This window comes from Sus scrofa, chromosome 7 (genome assembly GCF_054392235.1).
Source record: "Sus scrofa isolate SSC_HxYL_T2T_F1_AM1 chromosome 7, Sscrofa_HxYL_maternal_Yorkshire_Landrace_v2.0, whole genome shotgun sequence".
Lineage (NCBI taxonomy): Eukaryota > Metazoa > Chordata > Mammalia > Artiodactyla > Suidae > Sus > Sus scrofa.
The window spans coordinates 41,489,279-41,507,743 of NC_139389.1; the positions used below are offsets into that span (position 1 = coordinate 41,489,279).

The following is an 18,465-nucleotide window of genomic DNA, read 5'->3' on the forward strand; positions in this document are numbered from 1 at the left end:
TTTAAAGAAATATGCATGTGAAAAAAGACTAAGAAGGGAGTTCCCATGTGGCTCAGCAGATTAAGAACCCCTCTAGTGTCCATGAGGATGCGGGTGTAATCCCTGACCTCAATCAGCAGGATAAGGATCCTGTGTTGCTGTGGCTGCGGTGTGGGCAGCTCTGATTCAGCCTCTAGCCTGGGAACTTCCATATGCTACAGGTTTGGCCCTAAAAAGGAAGAAAAAAAGGAAAAAGACTGAGAAGGAAATTAACAGGAGGTGTATTTGGATGATGAGTGATTATTTTTCTCTTTTAAATTTCCTCATTTATTGTGATCTTTGTCTATAATATTTTTATTTGTTTATTTTTCTTTTTTGGCTGCCCCGTGGCATATTAGAGTTCCCAGGCCAGGAATCGGATCCGAGCTGTAGTTGTGACCTAAGCTACAGCTGCAGTAGCCAGATCCTTAACCCACTGTGCAGAACCAAGGATCAAACCTGTATCCCAGAGCTCCCAAGACACCTCCAATCCTGTTGCACCACAGCAGGACAGCAGGAACTCTTTTTTTTTTTTTTTTTTTCTTTTTAGAATCACACCTGCAGCATATGGAAGTTACCAGGCTAGGGGTCAAATTGGAACTGCAGCTGCCAGCCTACACCACAGCCACATAGGATCTGAGTGGCATCTACCACCTACAGCACAGCTCACGGCAACAACACCGGGTTCTTTTTTTTTTTTTTTTTTTTTTTTTGTCTTTTTTGTTTTTTGTTGTTGTTGCTATTTCTTGGGCCGCTCCCGCGGCATATGGAGGTTCCCAGGCTAGGGGTTGAATCGGAGCTGTAGCCACCGGCCTACGCCAGAGCCACAGCAACGCGGGATCCGAGCCGCGTCTGCGACCTACACCACAGCTCACGGCAACGCCGGATCGTTAACCCACTGAGCAAGGGCAGGGACCGAACCCGCAACCTCATGGTTCCTAGTCGGATTCATTAACCACTGCGCCACGACGGGAACTCCAACAACACCGGATTCTTAACCCACTGAGCAAGGCCAGGGATAGACCCGCATCCTCATAGATGCTGGTTGGGTTCTAACCCGCTGAGCCACAATGGGAACTCCTATAACATCTTTAAAGTGGTAGGTGTCAATGGCTCAGAGACCCATCAGAGGCTTTTCAAGGCTTCCTGAAGGTGGACTAGGGGCCAAGGGCTGTGTGCTCCCTGGGAGGAGGAAGGCCACATCCTGGGGCAGTTGGCCCAGGAGAGGGGCCCCAATCCAGGACCTGGGGGTAACTTGGTCTATAGCCCCGAAATGATAAAAGTCCCTTCTCCCATTCCAGGGTCTCCTTATGCTGCTACAGAACCTACCTACGATACACTGGGGCAACGAAGAGATTGGGCTGCTCCTCGCCGAGGCGTATAGACTCAAGTACATGTTTGCTGATGCCCCCAATCACTACCGCCGATAGGTGCTGTCTCCCGCTGGGGACCCAGACCATCCCCATCTCCGATGGCAATCTGATCACTGTGGCCACTGTGCGAGCCGTGGACCCCGGCCAGGAACCACTCCTTCTGTACAAAGCTCACCCCCGCCGCCCAGGTCTTAACTTTCTGGCGTGCCTGTCCACCACTCCATGTCTCTGGAGGGGTCTCCGGGACCATCTCAGTATTCCATGACATGTGGATGGGCCCTGCTCTGGGAGAGGACAGAAAAGGAGATACAGGGTTGTCTGCCCCTTTCAGAGAAACTGGAAGGCTCAGGGTCTCAACTCACGTTGCCCAACGCGGACCGGCTGTCTCTTGGCTCCCAGCCCCAGCCAACACCGTTGCTTTTTTGTGACATAGTTGGATTGGATCACAGGTCAGAAACGCCTTATGTTTTCGGAAGAATCCCAGCCCCTCCCCTCTGTCCCCGTTTCCTAGCCCTTCCCCCCACCCAAGTCTGAGCCAGTGAGGGGCAGACCTTGTTCTCAGATGGAGGAGGCCCTCACTGATGCTCAGAACTCTGGGAAGAGGCCTACAGCCAAGGCGAGGAATTTGATGTTTCCTTTTCTCCCCAGATATCTGTATGTGTGCCTGAGTTTGCGTGTGTGCGTGGGTATACACCCCCGTCAGCATTTAGTTACACAGCTGAGTCTCTGTGTCCAGACCAGCCCCGTCACGGTCAGCTAGAGGGGCCCCAGTGACTGAGTGTCCAAGCTGACCTTGAGCAGGATCTGGGCAGGGGCGGGAGAAGGGACCTTTTTACCTCTCCACACCCCTTCTCCATGATGACCCACTCCAAGATATTATGTGTAAATTGTGTTATTATGTATATGGGTAAAGATGTACAAATATATGTCCTCTTTGTAGCAGATATGATTTTATATTTATAACGTGCATCAACATGTGAAAGCAATCTAGGTCACTAGCACAGATGAAGTTGCCGGGCAGGTGGCTTCAGCACCTCCACGTTGGTTTCTGGGTGCCCTCCTGTGAGTGGGTGCAGCTGAGCAGATGGGGCTGCCTCGAGGCAGCCGTCCCAAGCATCAGTGTCTCTCCTCTCCTGTCTCCCCACCCCGCCCCGGCCCTTGTGGAGCATCGGGCCCCCCTTCCGGTCTTGAGCAGTCAGAGCTCCCCACCCTCCACCCCGAGCAGCCTCCCAGAGAGGGCTCCAGAGGCAGAGGCCCTTCTGCATGTTTTTAGCCCCCACCTTTCCCCTGGAACCTGGGGAGGGCTTTTGTTTGTACATTTTAAAGTCAGCATTGTATTCCAGACAGAAGCTGTGATTGAGTGTCAGTGCCAAGGAAAGGGGTTTCCTGTGTGTCCTTGGGGTTTGGGGCTCTTCTCAGAGCCATTGGGTGTCCCACACTGTCACCATCACACCCCACACAGCCCGTGAGATGTGTGACCTTTGTTGGACGTTCCGTGTTTGGTAATGAAGAGGTGGGGGGACGGTGGCAAGGAGCCGTCATCCCCTTGGGAAGCCGGACGGTGTCCCCAGTGGGTGACGCCCTGAGTCTGCCAGTGCAGCCCGCCACGCTGGCAGGTTACATTTCTCAACGGGAGCTGTTTCTCAGGCATCCTTTCTAGCCCTTCCCTGTTCCCCTTCCGTGTGCCTCAATAGTCTCCCACAGAGTGAGGGGGCTGTGACCCTCCCTCGACTGGACTAATTAAAGAAAGACACTTGTGTTCCCAAGTGGTGGTTTTATTTTTTTAGTTTTTATGTTTGTATGGGAAATTGTGGATAAAGTGAAAGAATTGTAAATAAATAGTGTAATTCCTCCTCCACTGCTGATTCTTCTGCCATGGATTTGTATGACCCAGAGCCTAAAGTCTCCTTTTCTCAGATTCTTCTGGCCGTTATCAGTAAGTAGTGGGGACGAGCTTTCTGTAGGGCCAGCAGCAGATCAACAGAGGATCCGAAGGCAGCCTCAGGAGGGCGCCAGCAAGCACGCGCTGAGCACTGCTCTGTGAAGGATCCTGTGGAATCTGTGGCAGTGAGTAGCCTGGCTCCTCCCTGCTGACGTTGATAGGGCGCCTTGTCGTGTGCCAAGCGCTGTGAGAGACACTTCAGGGTTACTTCATTTGTCCAAAAGGAATACACCATCTAATGGAGGTAGGAAAATGGACTAGAATTTCAGTGCTGGACCAAAGCTTAGAGAGATCTAGTTCAACACCCTCACCCTTCACAGAGGAAAACCCAACCCAAGGCCAAGACAGGGAGCCTCGGGGCAAGAACTAGAAGACAGGTCTCCAGCTCACCTGCGCTCTTTCCCCACCAAACCATGAACTACCATGTGTTCAAAGACTGGCCCACCATTTAGGGTCTTCATTAAGGTTCTGTTTGGGGATGTTTTGTGTTTCTTTGGTTGTTGGTTGGTTTTTCTCAGTAACCTTACAGCAAAGTGTCTCAAGAAAGGCAGTGAACTGCATCTTTCATCTACAAAGAATAGAGTGGAACAGTGGTTTCTCCACTCTGAGCATCTTCTTCAGTGCTCTCATTGGAGAGGGCTTCTTGGTTTTAGTCATGAAGAGCTGTGTTAGTGTTAGATTTGGCTGTCTGTAACAGACACCAGAAATTACAGCAGGGCTTACAGAACGTGAGAATTTACTTCTCCCTCCCATAAAAACCAAAAGTAGGCAACCCAGGGCTGGTACGATGAGTCTGTTTCAAAGTCTTTAGGAACCCAGACTGCTCCAGATCTTCATGGTCAAGGTGGCAGCTAGCATTCCAGCTGCTACATCCACTTTTCAGGCAATAGGATGGATTAAAAAAGGGAGACAGAAAAAGCAGGAAGGATATGTGTGAGCAGTGTTTTATAGAAGGTTCCATAAAGCTGCTCCATAATATCTTCTCTTAATAACTCACAGGCCAGAACTTAGCCCTGTGGTAGATCACACCTAGTTAGAAGGGAGGTTGGGGGATTGGTCTTGTCCAGGCAGCCATATGCCTGGCTCAAAATCAGGATTCTGTACCATGGAGGAAGGGGAGAACAGATGTAGGATTCAGGTAGCAATCCCTACAATAACTTATGAAAGCAAGTTGAAAATGGAGACCAGACTTTCCCATAAGCATAGGGGGATGAGAGATGGATCTGACTGAAATTCAAGCGATTGTTGACAATTCACTTTGGGATTTAACCTTTTTCATAAAACCTGGTTTTTTTATTTCTTCTTGACATTGTTTGGTCCAAGGCCATTCATTGTTTCTGAGGCTAGTAGGGAAAATACTGATCTGGACTTGTCTTCATGCAAAAATTCTGTTTTTCATTTATGTAGGAAGTCAGGCATTTTCTGAAAGATGTTTGATCATGATTAGGAAATTGGTGAAACCTTTGGAACATAATCCTGGTATACTCTGACCAATAGTTTATCCAGTCTTTCTGCAGTCAGAGCCTCTGCATTTCTGCTTAACTAGGCCCTACCTCTGGCTTTATTCACCTGTGAAGGGAGAGTGGCACATATTCCTCAAACAGTGACCTCATTTGCTCCCAGAGGCATGAGCCTCTTGTCGTCACTTGGCTTGTCTTAGTTTTTTTTTTTTTTTTTTTTTTTTTTTTTGTCTTTTGTCCTTTTTTTAGGGTTGCACCCGCTGCATAAGAAGGTTCCCAGGCTAAGGGTCGAATTGGAGCTGTTGCTGCCGGCCTACACCACAGCCCCAGCAACTCAGAATCTGAGCTGCGTCTGCAACCTACACCACAGCTGATGGCAATGCCGGATTCTTAACCCAATGAACGAGGCCAGGGATTGAACCTGCAACCTCATGGTTCCTAGTCAGATTCGTTTCTGCTGCGCCATGACGGGAACTCCTTGGATTTGATTATATGTGTCAAGCAGCTTTGTAATGCTTCTAGGATTAGAGTCTGAACCTGAGACCCAGTAACTGTGCCCTTCATACGTCTCCCCAGGACTCCCAACACTCCCTTCCTGGTTGGAGACAGTCTGAAGGCTGCCACAGACACCAAGGAGAGGATTTATTAGACTCATGGTGGAAAAGATGAGATTCACACAGGATCAGAGAACATAAAGCACATTGTCCAAGACCAGACTCTAGAGCCTGTGCCAACTTGGTGGGAGAGCCACAGCTACAGCCAGTCAGAGCATTCCCTTATTTTGGCAAAGGCCAAATTAGAATTCTTGGAAGCAAGGAGAACGCCTGCCGAGTGTGGTTCTGCAGGTGGTTTGTGATCTGTGGCTTCTAGATGATGATGAGTGTCAGAGTCCCTGCTTGGATTGACAACTGAGGTGGGGAGTATGAGAGCCAGGCCCCGGGGACTCACTGCTTTTGCTGCCAGGATACCAAGCTTGTCTCCATAGTGACCCTAATACACCTGTCTCACCCCATCCAGCTATCCAAGAGAGGAAAAGCCAGACCTTCTCTACAAACCACTGATTTCCAAAATGTTTCTCCATCCTTTAACCTATGTCCTTATATCTAATGTGGGTTTCTTTATTTCTTTCTTTCTTTTTTTTTTTTTTTTTTTGGCTGTGAAGAAGCTCGCAAGCAAGGGATCACACCTGGGCCACAGCAGTGACAATGCCAGATCCTTAACCTGCTGAACCACCAGGGAACTTCTAATGTGGGTTTCTTAGGATATAGTTGGGTCTTATTCATCAATCCAATCTGACAACCTCTTTTGTTTAATTGATGCATTTAGACTATGAATGATAGTAATGTAGTTGGATTTAGGCCTACCATTTATCTGTTTTGTGTGATCCCCTTGTTTTTTTGTTCATGTCTCTCCTTTCCTGCCACTTTTTGAATTATTTGAATATTTTTTAGTATTTTTTAATATATCTATGGATTTTAGTTATATCTCTCTATTTTTTTAAAGTTGCTCTAAAGATTATTATATATCTACTTATAGTTAATATATAGAAGCTTCACAACCATATAGATCTTTTTACCCTTCCCCCCTTTATGTTATCACTGTTATGTGAATTATGTCAAGATACATTAAAAACCTTACCAGAGGGAGTGCCCCTTGTGGCTCAGTGGAAACAAATCTGACTAGTATCCATGAGGACGCAGATTCGATCCCTGGTTTTGCTGTGGCTGTGGTGTAGGCCGAGAGCTACAGCTCCAATTAGACTCCTAGCCTGGGAACTTCCATATGCTGCAGGTGTGGCCCTAAAAAGACAAAACAAAAAACAAAAAACCTTACCAGATACTATGTTTGTTTGTTTTTTTTCTAAAGGCCGCACCTGCAGCATATAGAAGGTCGATTCAGAGTTGCAGTTACTACTAGCCTACCCCACAGCCACATTGGATCTGAGCCATATCTGTGACCTACACCACAGCTTGCAGCAACACTGGATCCTTAACCCACTGAGCAAGGTCAGGGATCGAACCCATGTCCTCAGAGATTAGTCAGGTTCTTAACCTGCTGAGCCACAAGAGGAACTCCCTGTTATAATTTTTGTTCTCAACAGTAATGCTTTTTTTTTTTAAGGGCCACACCCACGGCATATGGAGGTTCCCAGGCTAGGGGTCAAATTGGAGCTACAGCCCCTAACCTACACCACAGCCACAGCAACACAGGATCTGAGCCATGACTGCTACTTACACCACAGCTCGTGGCAACACCAGATCCTTAACCCTCTGAGTGAGGCCAAGGATCAAACCCGAAACCTCATGGTTCCTACTTGGATTCATTTCTGCTGCGCCACTATGGGAACTCCAGTTATGCATATTTTAAAGAACTTAGACCTTTTTCTTTTTTAAGGGCCCCACCTGCAGCATGTGGAAGATTCCCAGGCTAGGGGTTGAATTGCAGCTACAGCTACCAGCCTACGCCGCAGTCACAGCAATGCTGGAACCAAGCCATGTCTGCAACCTACACCACAGCTCACAGCAATGCCAGATCCTTAACCCAGTGAGCGAGGCCAGGGATTGAAACCTGAGTCCTCATGGATACTAGCTGGATTTTTTTTTTTTTTTTTTGCTTTTTAGTGCCACACCCATGGCATATGGAACTTCTCAGGCTAGGGGTTGAATCAGAGCTGTAGCCGCCGGCCTCCACCATAGCCACAGCAATGCAGGGTACAAGCTGCATCTGCGACCTATACCGTAGCTCACAGTGACACTGGATCCTTAACCCACTGAGCAAGGCCAGGAATCGAACCTTTTTCTTGTGGTTACAAGTCAGATTCGTTTATCCTGAGCCATGGCAGGAACTCCCTAGTCAGATTCTTAACGTGCTGAGCCATGAAACTCTAGAACTTCTAACTTAAGAGGAGACATTTACTGTTTATTCCTTGATTCAAAGTTTCCCTCTGCTGTTATTTCCCTTCAGCCTAAAAAACTTCCTTGGGCACTCCTCTTAGAGCAAGTACACCAATAATTCTTAGTTTTCCTTCAACTGGGCATTGTCTTTATGTCACCTTCTTTCCTGAATTTATTCTCTCTGGATATGGTTAAGTTCCTTTCAGGTTTTTGTTTGTTTGTTTGTTTGTTTGTTTTTTGTCTTTTTGCCATTTCTTCAGCAGCTCCCATGGCATATGGAGGTTCCCAGGCTAGGGGTCCAATCGGAGCTGTAACTGCCGGCCTCCACCAGAGCCACAGCAACGCGGGATCCGAGCCGCATCTGCGACCTACACCACAGCTCATGGCAACACCAGATCCTTAACCTGCTGAGCAAGGCCAGGGATTGAACCCGCAGCCTCATGGTTCCTAGTCGGATTCGTTAACCACTGAGCCGCAACGGGAACTCCCTTTTCAGTATTTTGAAGATGTTACCCCACTGTCTTCTTGCACAGTTTCTGATGAGAAATCCATAGCCGTTGAAATCATTGTTCTATATGTAATCATTGTTCTCAGACTCCTTCTTAAAAAATTATAGCAAAATGTGTACACAATATAAAATTTGCCATCTTAATCATTTTTAAGAGTACAGTTCCATAACGTTAAGTACATTCATGTTGTTGTATAGCGGTTACCACCCATCCATCTCCAGACTCTTCCTCTTGCAAAACAAACTCTGGACCCAGTAATTGTTCCTTCTTCCCCCCTCCCTCCAGCCCCTGGCAGCCACCGTTCTACTTTTTGTCTCTAGGTGCCTTGTATAAGTGGAATCAGTAACTGTCTTTTTGTGATTGGCTTTATTTTACTAAGCATAAGGTCCTCGAGGTTCATTAGTGTTGTGGCATATGTCAGCCTCTTTTAAGGCTGAATAGTCCATTGTATGTTTTTGTTTTGTTTTGTTTTGTTTTTTCTTTTTAGGGCCACACCCATAGCATATGGATGTTCCCAGGCTAGGGGTCTAATCAGAGCTACAGCTGCCGGCCTACACCACAGCCACAGAAACTACCAGATCCAAGCCCTGTCTGTGACCTACACCACAGCTCACGGCAACGCTGGATCCTTAACCCACTGAGCAAGGTCAGGGATCGAACCCGTACCCTCATGGTTCCTAGTCAGATTCGTTTCCACTGCACCACGATGGGAACTCCCTGAATAGTCCATTGTATGTGCCATATTTTGTTTTTCCATTCATCTGCCAGTTGGCTTGCTTCCATTTTTTGGCTATTGTGAATGTGCTGCTGTGAACATGAGTATGTAAGTATCTCTCAGACCCTGCTTTCATTTCCTTGGGAGTCTATACCCAGAAGTGGGATTGCTGGATCAGATGGTAATTCTGTTTTTAATTTTCTGAGGACCTGCCATATTATTTCTCAGACTGCTTTAAGATTTTTTTTTTCCTTTGGGTTTGATTATGTGTCTGAGTGTGGGTTGCTTTGTTTCTTTGTTTTTTTGAGGGTTTGTTTGTTTTGGCATTTATCCTGTTTAAGGTTCACTGAGTTTCCTTGAATCTATAATTTCATGTCTTTCACCAAAGTTGAGAATCTTTGAGCTCTATCTTCAAAAAAAAATTTTTTTTTTCCTGCACCAATCTCTTACTCCTCCACTGGGACTCCAATGATCAGACACACAGGCCCTAAGACTCTTGTTTATTTTTTATTTTTATTTTTTTTAGTCTTTTTTTTCTTTCTGTTCTTCGGATTAGATACTTTCTCTTCACCTATCTTCAAGTTCATTGACTCCTTTTCTGTCATCTCCATTCTACTATTAAACCCATACAGTGAATTTTCATTTCAGGTATTGTGGGTTTGGGTTCTAACATTTCCTAAGTCTTTATACATTGAGTAGTTTTGTATTGTATCCTGGATGTCTTGAATACAGTGTGTGAGACTCTGCATCTTATTAAAATCCTCTAGCGGAGTTCCCGTCGTGGCGCAGTGGTTAACGAATCTGACTAGGAACCATGAGGTTGTGGGTTCGGTCCCTGCCCTTGCTCAGTGGGTTAACAATCCGGCGTTGCCGTGAGCTGTGGTGTAGGTTGCAGACGCGGCTCGGATCCCGCGTTGCTGTGGCTCTGGCGTAGGCCGGTGGCTACAGCTCCGATTCAACCCCTAGCCTGGGAACCTCCATATGCCGCGGGAGCGGCCCAAGAAATAGCAACAACAACAACAACAACAACAAAAAGACAAAAGACGAAAAAAAAAAAAATCCTCTAGAGCAGGGTTCAGCAAGCTATGGCATGTGGGCCAAATCTAGCTCTCCTCCTATTTTTGTTTTTTGGGTTTTTTTGTTGTTGTTTGGTTGGTTTTGGTTGGTTTGTTTGTTTATTTTTGCTTTTTAGAGCCAAACCTGCATCCTCATGGATACTAGTTGGATAATTTTTTTTTTTTTTTTTTTTTTTTTTGTCTTTTTGCCTTTTCCAGGGCCACACCCGCAGCACTTGGAGGTTCCCAGGCTAGGGGTCTAATTGGAGCTGTAGCCGCCAGTCTATGACAGGGCCACAGCAACGTGGGATCCGAGCCGTGTCTGCAACCTACACCACAGCTCACGGCAACGTCAGATCCTTAACCCACTGAGCGAGGCCAGGGATCGAACCTGCAACCTCATGATTCCTAGTTGGATTCATTAACCACTGAGCCATGACAGGAACTCCACTAGTCAGATTCTTAACCTGATGAGCCATAACAGGAACTCCTGTTTGTTTTGTGTTTTTTTGTTCATACTCATGGCATGCAAAATTCCTGAGCCAGGAAGTGTCCATGCCACAGCAGTGACCTGAGCCACAACAGTGACAACACCAGATCCTAACCCCCTGAGCCACCAGGGAACTCCCTCCTCCAGTTCTTATAAGTAAAGTTTTGGGTTTTTTTTTTTTTTTTTCTTTTTTACAGCCACACCTGCAGCAAATGGAAGTTTCCAGGCCAAGGGCTGAATCAGAGTTGCATCTGTGATCTATGCCACAGCTTGCAACAATGCTGGATCCTTAACCCACTGAGCAAGCTAGGGGCTGAACCTGCTACAACAGCTACAACAGGAATGCCTCTGTGTAAAATTTTGTTGGAACACTGCCCGGCCTGCTCATTGACATGTTGTCAATGGCTGCTTTGGCATTACAACTGCAAAAGTGAATAGTTGTTATAGACTATATGGTCCATAAAACCTAAACTATATAATTTCTGTCCCTTCATGGAAAAAGTTTGCTGGCCCCTGCTCTAGAAAACATTGATTCTGCTTTGTTTTGTTTTAGCGGGCAATCGGTCCAATTAGGTTCAAACTGCATGTCTGTCTCATCTTCTGTGAGCTGTTGTTCCATGTTATTTAGGTTTTTCAGAGGCTTTCCTGTGCTGCTTGTGGTTTGTTTTGACCATGCAAAACTTGTGGCCAGAATTAGGGGATCCCCCTTCTCTAGCTGGCTTCTCTCTGGGATCTCCCCCTATCCACCCTGCCTCACAGGGGCTCCATTTCCTAGTCAATTAGCCAGAATGTCAGTATTTCTCAAAATTTCAGCCTTGCTGCTGCAACCATTGCTTCACAACTGGTTGTGAGAGAAAAAAAAAATAATAATAATGGAAATCCTGACTTGGAAGGACCCTGTTCCCAAGTTAGAGAGATGAGGTTTGTAACATATTAAGAAATACATATTTGGTTTTGGCTTCCAGTTCCTGACACAGAGCTTCCAAAATACTTGTAATTATTTGTGTGATCAGAGTGTTAGGAATATCTTTTTTTTCTAATATTTGGTCTTTGGTTCCCCCCCACCCCACCCCCCTACCACCCCGGGTTTCTGACACAGATCTCCTAAATCCCTTGGAATTTCCTGAGTGGTAGGAGCATCTTTTGTTCTAATGAGATGACTCTGGGTGGGCTGCTGGAGGGCTGGGGATTGAATCGGTAATCAATTATGCCTACATGATGAAGCCTTCACAAAAAAATCCCTAGAGGTTCAGATGGGAGCTCCCATGTGGCACAGCAGGTTAAGGACCCAGTGTTGTCTCTGTGGCAACAAACGTTCAATCCCTGGCCTGGCATAGTGGGCTAAGGATCCAGTATTGCTGCACCTGTGGCTAAAGTTCAGTCCCTGGCCTGGGAACTTCCATATGCAGTGGATGCAGCCAAAAAAGTTTTTAAAAGGCAGGGGAGAGGGGTCCACAAATAACAGATGCTGGAGAGGGTGTGGAGAAAAGCGAACCCTCCTACACTGTTGGTGGGAAAGTAAATTGGTACAACCACTATGGAGAACAGTATGGCGGTACCTTAGAAAACTAAAACTATAGAACTACCATATGACCCAGAAATCCCACTCTTGGGCACATATGCAGACAAAATGTTCCTTGAAAAAGACACATGCACCCATATGTTCACTGCAGCACTATTCACAATAGCCAAGACATGGAAACAACCTAAATGTCCATCAACAGATGAATGCATTAAGATGTGGTATACAATGGAATACTACTCAGCCATAAAAAGAACAAAATAATGCCACTTGCAACAACATGGAAGGAACTAGAGACTCTCATACTTAGTGAAGTAAATCAGAAAGAGAAAGACAAATACCATATGATATCACTTATCTCTGGAATCTAATAAATGGCACAAATGAACCTTTCCACAGAAAACAAAATCCTGGACTTGGAAAACAGACTTGTGGTTGCCGAGGGGGAGGGGGAGGAAATAGGATGGGCTGAGAATTTGGGATTGATAGATGCAAACTATTGCCTTTAATGGATAAGCAATGAGATCCTGCTGTATAGCACTGGGAACTATATCTAGTCACTTATGATGGAGCATGATAATGTGAGAAAAAGTGTATATGTATGTGTGACTAGGTCACGATTTTCTATAGAAAAGCAACAGAACACTGTAAACCAGCTATAATGGAAAAAATAAAAGTAATTTTAAAAAGGTGGGGGTGGTTCAGAAAGTTCCTGTTGTGGCTCTGCATGGGTTACAAACCCAAGTAGTATCCATGAGGATGTGGGTTCAATCCCTGGCCTTACTCAGTGGGTTAAGGATCCAGTGTTGCTATGAGCTGTGGTGTACGCCTGTAGCTGCAGTTCTTATTCATCCCCTAGCCCAGGAACTTCCATATGCTGCTGCAGGTGTGACCATAAAAAGCAAAAAAACAAACAAACAAACAAAAAAAAAAACAGATAGAGTTCCCTGTTGGCCTAGTGGTTGAAGATTTGATATTTTCGCTGCTGTGGCTCGGTTTCTATCCCTGGCCCAGGAACTTCCACATGCTGGGCACCACCAAAAAAAAAAGAGGTTCAGAGAGATTCCTGGTTGGTGAACAGATCCATGTGGTGGGAGAGTTGTGCTCCCAGCTTCCTAGGGACCAGGTGCTCCTCCCATTAGGACCCTTCCAGACCTCTTTTTATGTACCTCTTCATCTGACTGTTAGTTTTTAATAAGCCAGTAAATGTGCTTGTTTCCCTGAGTTCTGTGAGCTAACACAGCACATCAGACCTGAACAAGGGCTATGGGAACCCCCAATTCGTAGCCGGTTGGTCAGAAGTAAAGGCAACAACCTGGCATCTGAAACAGGCTGTCTTGTGGGACTAAGCCCTTAGCCTTTGAGATCTCCACTAACTCCAGATTGTGTCAGAATTGAACTGTAGGGACACAGTTGGTGTCTGGAGAGTTAAGAGAATTAGTAGGTGTGAGAGTTCCCTGGTGGTGTAGCAGGTAAGGATCTGGCATTGTCACTGCTGTTGTGCAGGTTCAATCCCTGGCCCCAGAACTTCTGCATATCATGGGCACAGCCAAAACAAAAGAATTGGTTCATGTGGAAAAAACCCACACACACTTGGTGTCAGGAGTAGAAGGGAGCCGGAAGGAAGTGGGATGGACTGGGAGTTCTTTTAGGTTTCTCTCAGAGTTTTTGCTGACTCCGCCCACTGTGAAGCTCCCCTACTGGGGCCTACTCTCAGGTCAAAGCTATAAGAGAAAAAAGGAAAAAATTTAGAGAAACTCACCCAATACAGATGGCTTCTTCAGGCTCCTTAATTTGCCTGTTTTTTCACTTTTCAGTGTTCTAAGACAGTTGTATTTTGTGCAGAATATTTAGTTGTAACTGGTGGCAGAGTACTGATATACTGATATGGGCTCATTCCGTCTTATCTAGCACCAGAAGTCCTTCCAGCATTTAACCACAACCTACAGTAAAAAAAAAAAAAAAGAAAGAAAGAAAAGAAAAAAATGGCATTCCCATTGTGGCTCAGTGGAAATGAATCCGAATAGTAGTGGTGAGGGTGTGGGTTTGATTCCTGGCCTCACTCAGAGGCTTAAGGATCTGGTGTTGCCATGAGCTGTGGTGTAGGTCGCAGATGCGGCTCAGGTCCCGCGTTGCTGTGGCTCTGTCATAGGCTGGCAGCTATAGCTCCTATTAGACCCCTAGCCTGGGAACCTCCGTATGCGGCAGGTGCGGCTCTAGAACAAGGCAAAAAGAAAAAAAAAAAAAAAATTGCTGGTCAAGACTCATAAAAGGAGTTTCCGCTGTGGCATCTCTGCAGTACCAGGTTGCAGATTGGATCCCTGACCTGGCACAGAGGCCTAAAAGATCCAGCATTGCCACAACTCCTACACAGTTGTGTAGGTCACAACTGTGGCTCAGATCTGATCCCTGGTCCCAGAACTCCATATGCTGTGCGTGGCCAAAAAAGAAGAAAAAAAAAAAGACTCATTACTGAGTGTTAACCTGAGTTTGAAAAAGACAGCTCTAAACATTATTAAGGAAGTGAGAGAGCTAAGGCTGCTGCTAACTGCAATAAATATAGCACATTTCAGTAAGTCCTGAATAATAAAGGCTAGAGCTAATAGTACAATAAACTTGTGAGTCAAAAAATGTGATGAGAATTGCATAATAACCTTGGATTGTATAACTCAAGGTTCTCCAAGTGAGAAACAGTCCCCCTCTCAGCCATTTCCCCAACCTTGGATGAAGGTGAATTGAGTTGGGGATCCTTGTGATTTTTATAGTCTCAAAGTAGGCAACTCAGAGCGATATGATTCAACTGTAAGTCACCCCAAGCCTTACTTTATATTAGGTGCTTGGTACCAAGTACTACTTGCAAAATTAACAGTCTGAAGCCAGCTGCACAGTGAGAGAACAAGGCAGTAATTAGTGATTCCTGATTCCCACTGCCTTCTTTCCCTCCCTGTTGTCTACCTCCTTCTCCCCTGCCCCCTGATTTTATTAAATCAGATGGGTAGTAAATATTTGAACCGGATACTGATCCTTGGCAAATTAAAGGATGTAGATGCTTAAAGAAGCAGCCAGGGCCCCAACCAAAAAGGAACAAGGTGGTTTCCTATGGCACTAATTTCAAGTACCTCCAAACCATCCACTTTAATTACTGATTACCGGTAACTCCAGGATGTTAGTAAACGTGATGACTCATAAGTACCTGCAAAATAATAAACTTGATTAAAGGTATCAGAAATATCTTACAACTCTATACTTGAAGCTGTATGTTTATATAAAATAGCACTTAATGAACAAGCCATCCCAAGCAGATGGTTCTCTTCTCCCTCCTCACCCACTTCTGGGTTTCTAAAACAGTTCCCTTTTATAAATAAGACATCTTTCCTTGATTCCTTCAGCATAGAGAAGAGATGATGGGGGGATAAATGAGTAAGAAAACTGGTAGAATGAAAGCGAATGTGGAGGAGGAGTTCCTTTGTGGTACAGTGGGTTCTGGTGTCACTGCAGGGGCTCCAGTCGCTGTGGCACAGGTTCAATCCCTGGCCCAGGAACTTCCACATGCAGTGGGCAAGGCAAAGAGAGAAGGAAAGGAAGGAAGGGAGAGAGGAAGAGAAAGAGAGGGAGAGAGAAAGAAAGAGCTGTCAGCCCTCTCCTCTCCAGCCCTGCCGCACCCCAGACACAAAGGCTGGATCACCCCATCTGGGATTTTAACTCCCTTCAGTTACACTGAATTCCTCCAAGTCTAGGAGACCCACCTGTGCACTCACTGATCACCCCATCCAAGCATGACTAAATGGAGCAGTCTATCGAAAGACTGGCCTGTGATCTCAAGGTTAGAGAGTACTTAAGGGGAAACAGAGAGAGTTCCTATGGTGGCACAGCAGAAACAAATCTGACTAGGAACCATGAGGTTGCAGTGTTCGATCCCAGGCCTCGCTCAGTGGGTTAAGGATCTGGTGTTTGCCATGAGCTGTGGTGCAGGTCGCTTGGAGCTGGGGTTGCTGTGGCTCTGGCATAGGCTGGTGGCTACAGCTCCAATTATATTCCTAGCCTGGGAACCTCCACATACCGCGGGTGCAGCCCTAAAAAGACAAAAAGAAAAAGAAAACGAAACACAGGACTTTGCTTGGGATGCTACATTAAGACCCCTTTCTTCTCTATCTTTCCAAAACAATAAAAAAGCCCCACCTCACCCTTACTGAACCTCACACACGCCAACCATGCTTCAAATGAATTGGCAAAGCTGTGCCCCCAGAATGGATCACCCCTTGCTCACAGAACTCTTTGGTTTAGACGGTTTTTTAAAAAGCCATCTTGCTTGGAGATGGATAATAAAACAGTCTAACGTTGATTGAAAAGGTTCCTACTTTATTAACTTCACGCATTTAAAGAGAAGAAAACAATTTGTCTTCACGGCTGGACAAGGGAGCCTAGAAAACAAACAGGGAGATAAGAGTTTATACTGCAGAAGCTGACACTCCATTCTTCTACAACAGTAGCTAACAATTACTGGATACTTACTATATACCAAGTGTAACTATCTTTTTTTTTTTTTTTCTTTTAGGACCAAACCCTTGGCATGTGGAAGTTCCCAGGCTAAGGGTCGAATCGGAGCTACAGCTGTTGGCCTATGCCACAGCCACAGCAATGCGAGATCCAAGCCATGTCTGAGACCTACACCACAGCTGACGGCAACCCCAGATCTTTAACTCACTGAGTGAGGCCAGGGATTGAACCAAGTCCTCATGGTCGGACTCGTTTCCACTGTGCCACAATGGGAACTCCCCAAACATAACTATCTTACAGGAATGAACCAAATCAACTCTCAAAACAATCCTACAAGTTAAATGCTATCGTGACCCTCACCTTATAAATGGGGAAAGTGAGGCCTAGAGAGGTCAAGCAACTTGCTCATGGTCTCATATCTAGTAAGTTGCAGAGCTAGGATTCGAACTCAGGCAACTTAGCTCTAGACTTCTCATACCTCACTACCGTGCTGCAGTATCCTCTGGTTTACCACCGAATTTGAGTAGAGGCTGGCTTCCCGCAAAAACCACAGAGGAAGCAAAATGAGATCACTTATACTCCACCTTTTTATCCCACCTCTATTCCGGGGAGAGAAAAATGAAATGGGAGAGAAGTAGAAAAAGAGAAAGCTTTGTCATCGTCATCTTTTTGTTTTGTTTTGTTTCTTAGGTCTGCATCTGCACATATGGAAGTTTCCAGGCTAGGGGTCAAATCAGAGCTGCAGCTGCTAGCCTACGCCAGAGCCACAGCAATGCCAGATCCAAGCCGACTTTTCGACCTATACCACAGCTCACAGCAAAGTCGGATCCTTAACTCATTGAGCAAGCCCCAGAATCAAACCCGTATCCTCATGGAGACTAGTCAGGTTCTTAGCCTGCTGAGCCACGGAGCCACAACGGAAACTCCTCTGAATGAATTAATAGAAGGCTGTCCACCAGCGAGGGACACTGTACTGAACAATTATGTGAGTAAGAAGTAAACCTCTATTGCGTCAAGCCACTGAAATTTGGGGTTTGAGTGTGACAGCACCTAGCCTTACCCTAGCTAGTATCTAAAGCAGACAACCAACAACTCTCCAAGGGTGCCCCTACACACACAGTTCCTGTCCCAGTTCTTTATAGATGTGTAACAATATATCCCAAAACTTGGTGGCTTAATGCAACCATGGTATTATACTCACAAACTCTGTGGGTCAGGAGCTCAGATGGGGCACAGCAGGAATGGTTTATATCTACTCCAGGGTGCCTGGGGCCTCAGCAGAAAGACTCAAAGGCTGGTATCATCCAGGAGCCCCTTTGTTCCTATGTCTGGCAGTTGATGCTGGGTGTTAGTTGGAACCTCAGGCTGTTGGCTATGTGGTTTCTCCACTTTCTCAAGGTGACCACTTTCTAAGAGCATCCCCCAAAAAACAGGTGGAAATTTTATCACTTTTAATGGCATAGCATCACTTCTGTTGGAGTCACACAACCACCCAGAGTCAAGGGAAGGAAATAGATGCCATCTTGCAACGTGAGGCATGTCAGTGTTACATTGTGAAAGTATGTGGGATGGAGGATCTTTGCAATCATCTTGGAAAACAGTCTGCCACCCTTTCCCCTTGTGTTTCTCTCCTTTTCCCTTCTTGCCCTGTGTTTCCTCTTCTTATTGTTTTCCTTTCCCACTCCCAAGCCTCTCCTTTGCCAACCCTAACACTCCTCAGCTCTATTCAATTAACATTAATTGGGCAATGCAATGAGACAGGTGTTAGAGCCACAGGTCTAGGTAACATCCTGTTTTCCTGCTCTGTTGCCCTTCTATTTTTCCCTCTTGAGATGGGTATGAGGCAGAGTTTCTTAGCCTTCCCACTATTGGCATTTGGGACTGGATGATTCTTGGTGGGGGGCTATCTCGTGATTTGCAGGATGTTTTTCAGCATCCCTGGCTTTACTCACTGAATGCCGGTAACACCCCTACCCTGTCATGACAATCA

The 18,465-nt window shown here is 45.9% G+C and overlaps 1 protein-coding gene across 1 annotated transcript in view; it reads left to right on the forward strand.

The window, feature by feature from the left end:
• Positions 1-3,249, forward strand: part of TBC1D22B (TBC1 domain family member 22B) — a 74,741-nt gene extending 71,492 nt beyond the window's left edge. The window contains exon 13 of the mRNA XM_003128372.5: positions 1,320-3,249. Coding sequence (XP_003128420.4) covers positions 1,320-1,448 — 129 coding nt within the window. The 3' untranslated portion in view covers positions 1,449-3,249. The remainder of the gene's footprint in view (positions 1-1,319) is intronic.
• Positions 3,250-18,465: the final 15,216 nt, after the last annotated feature.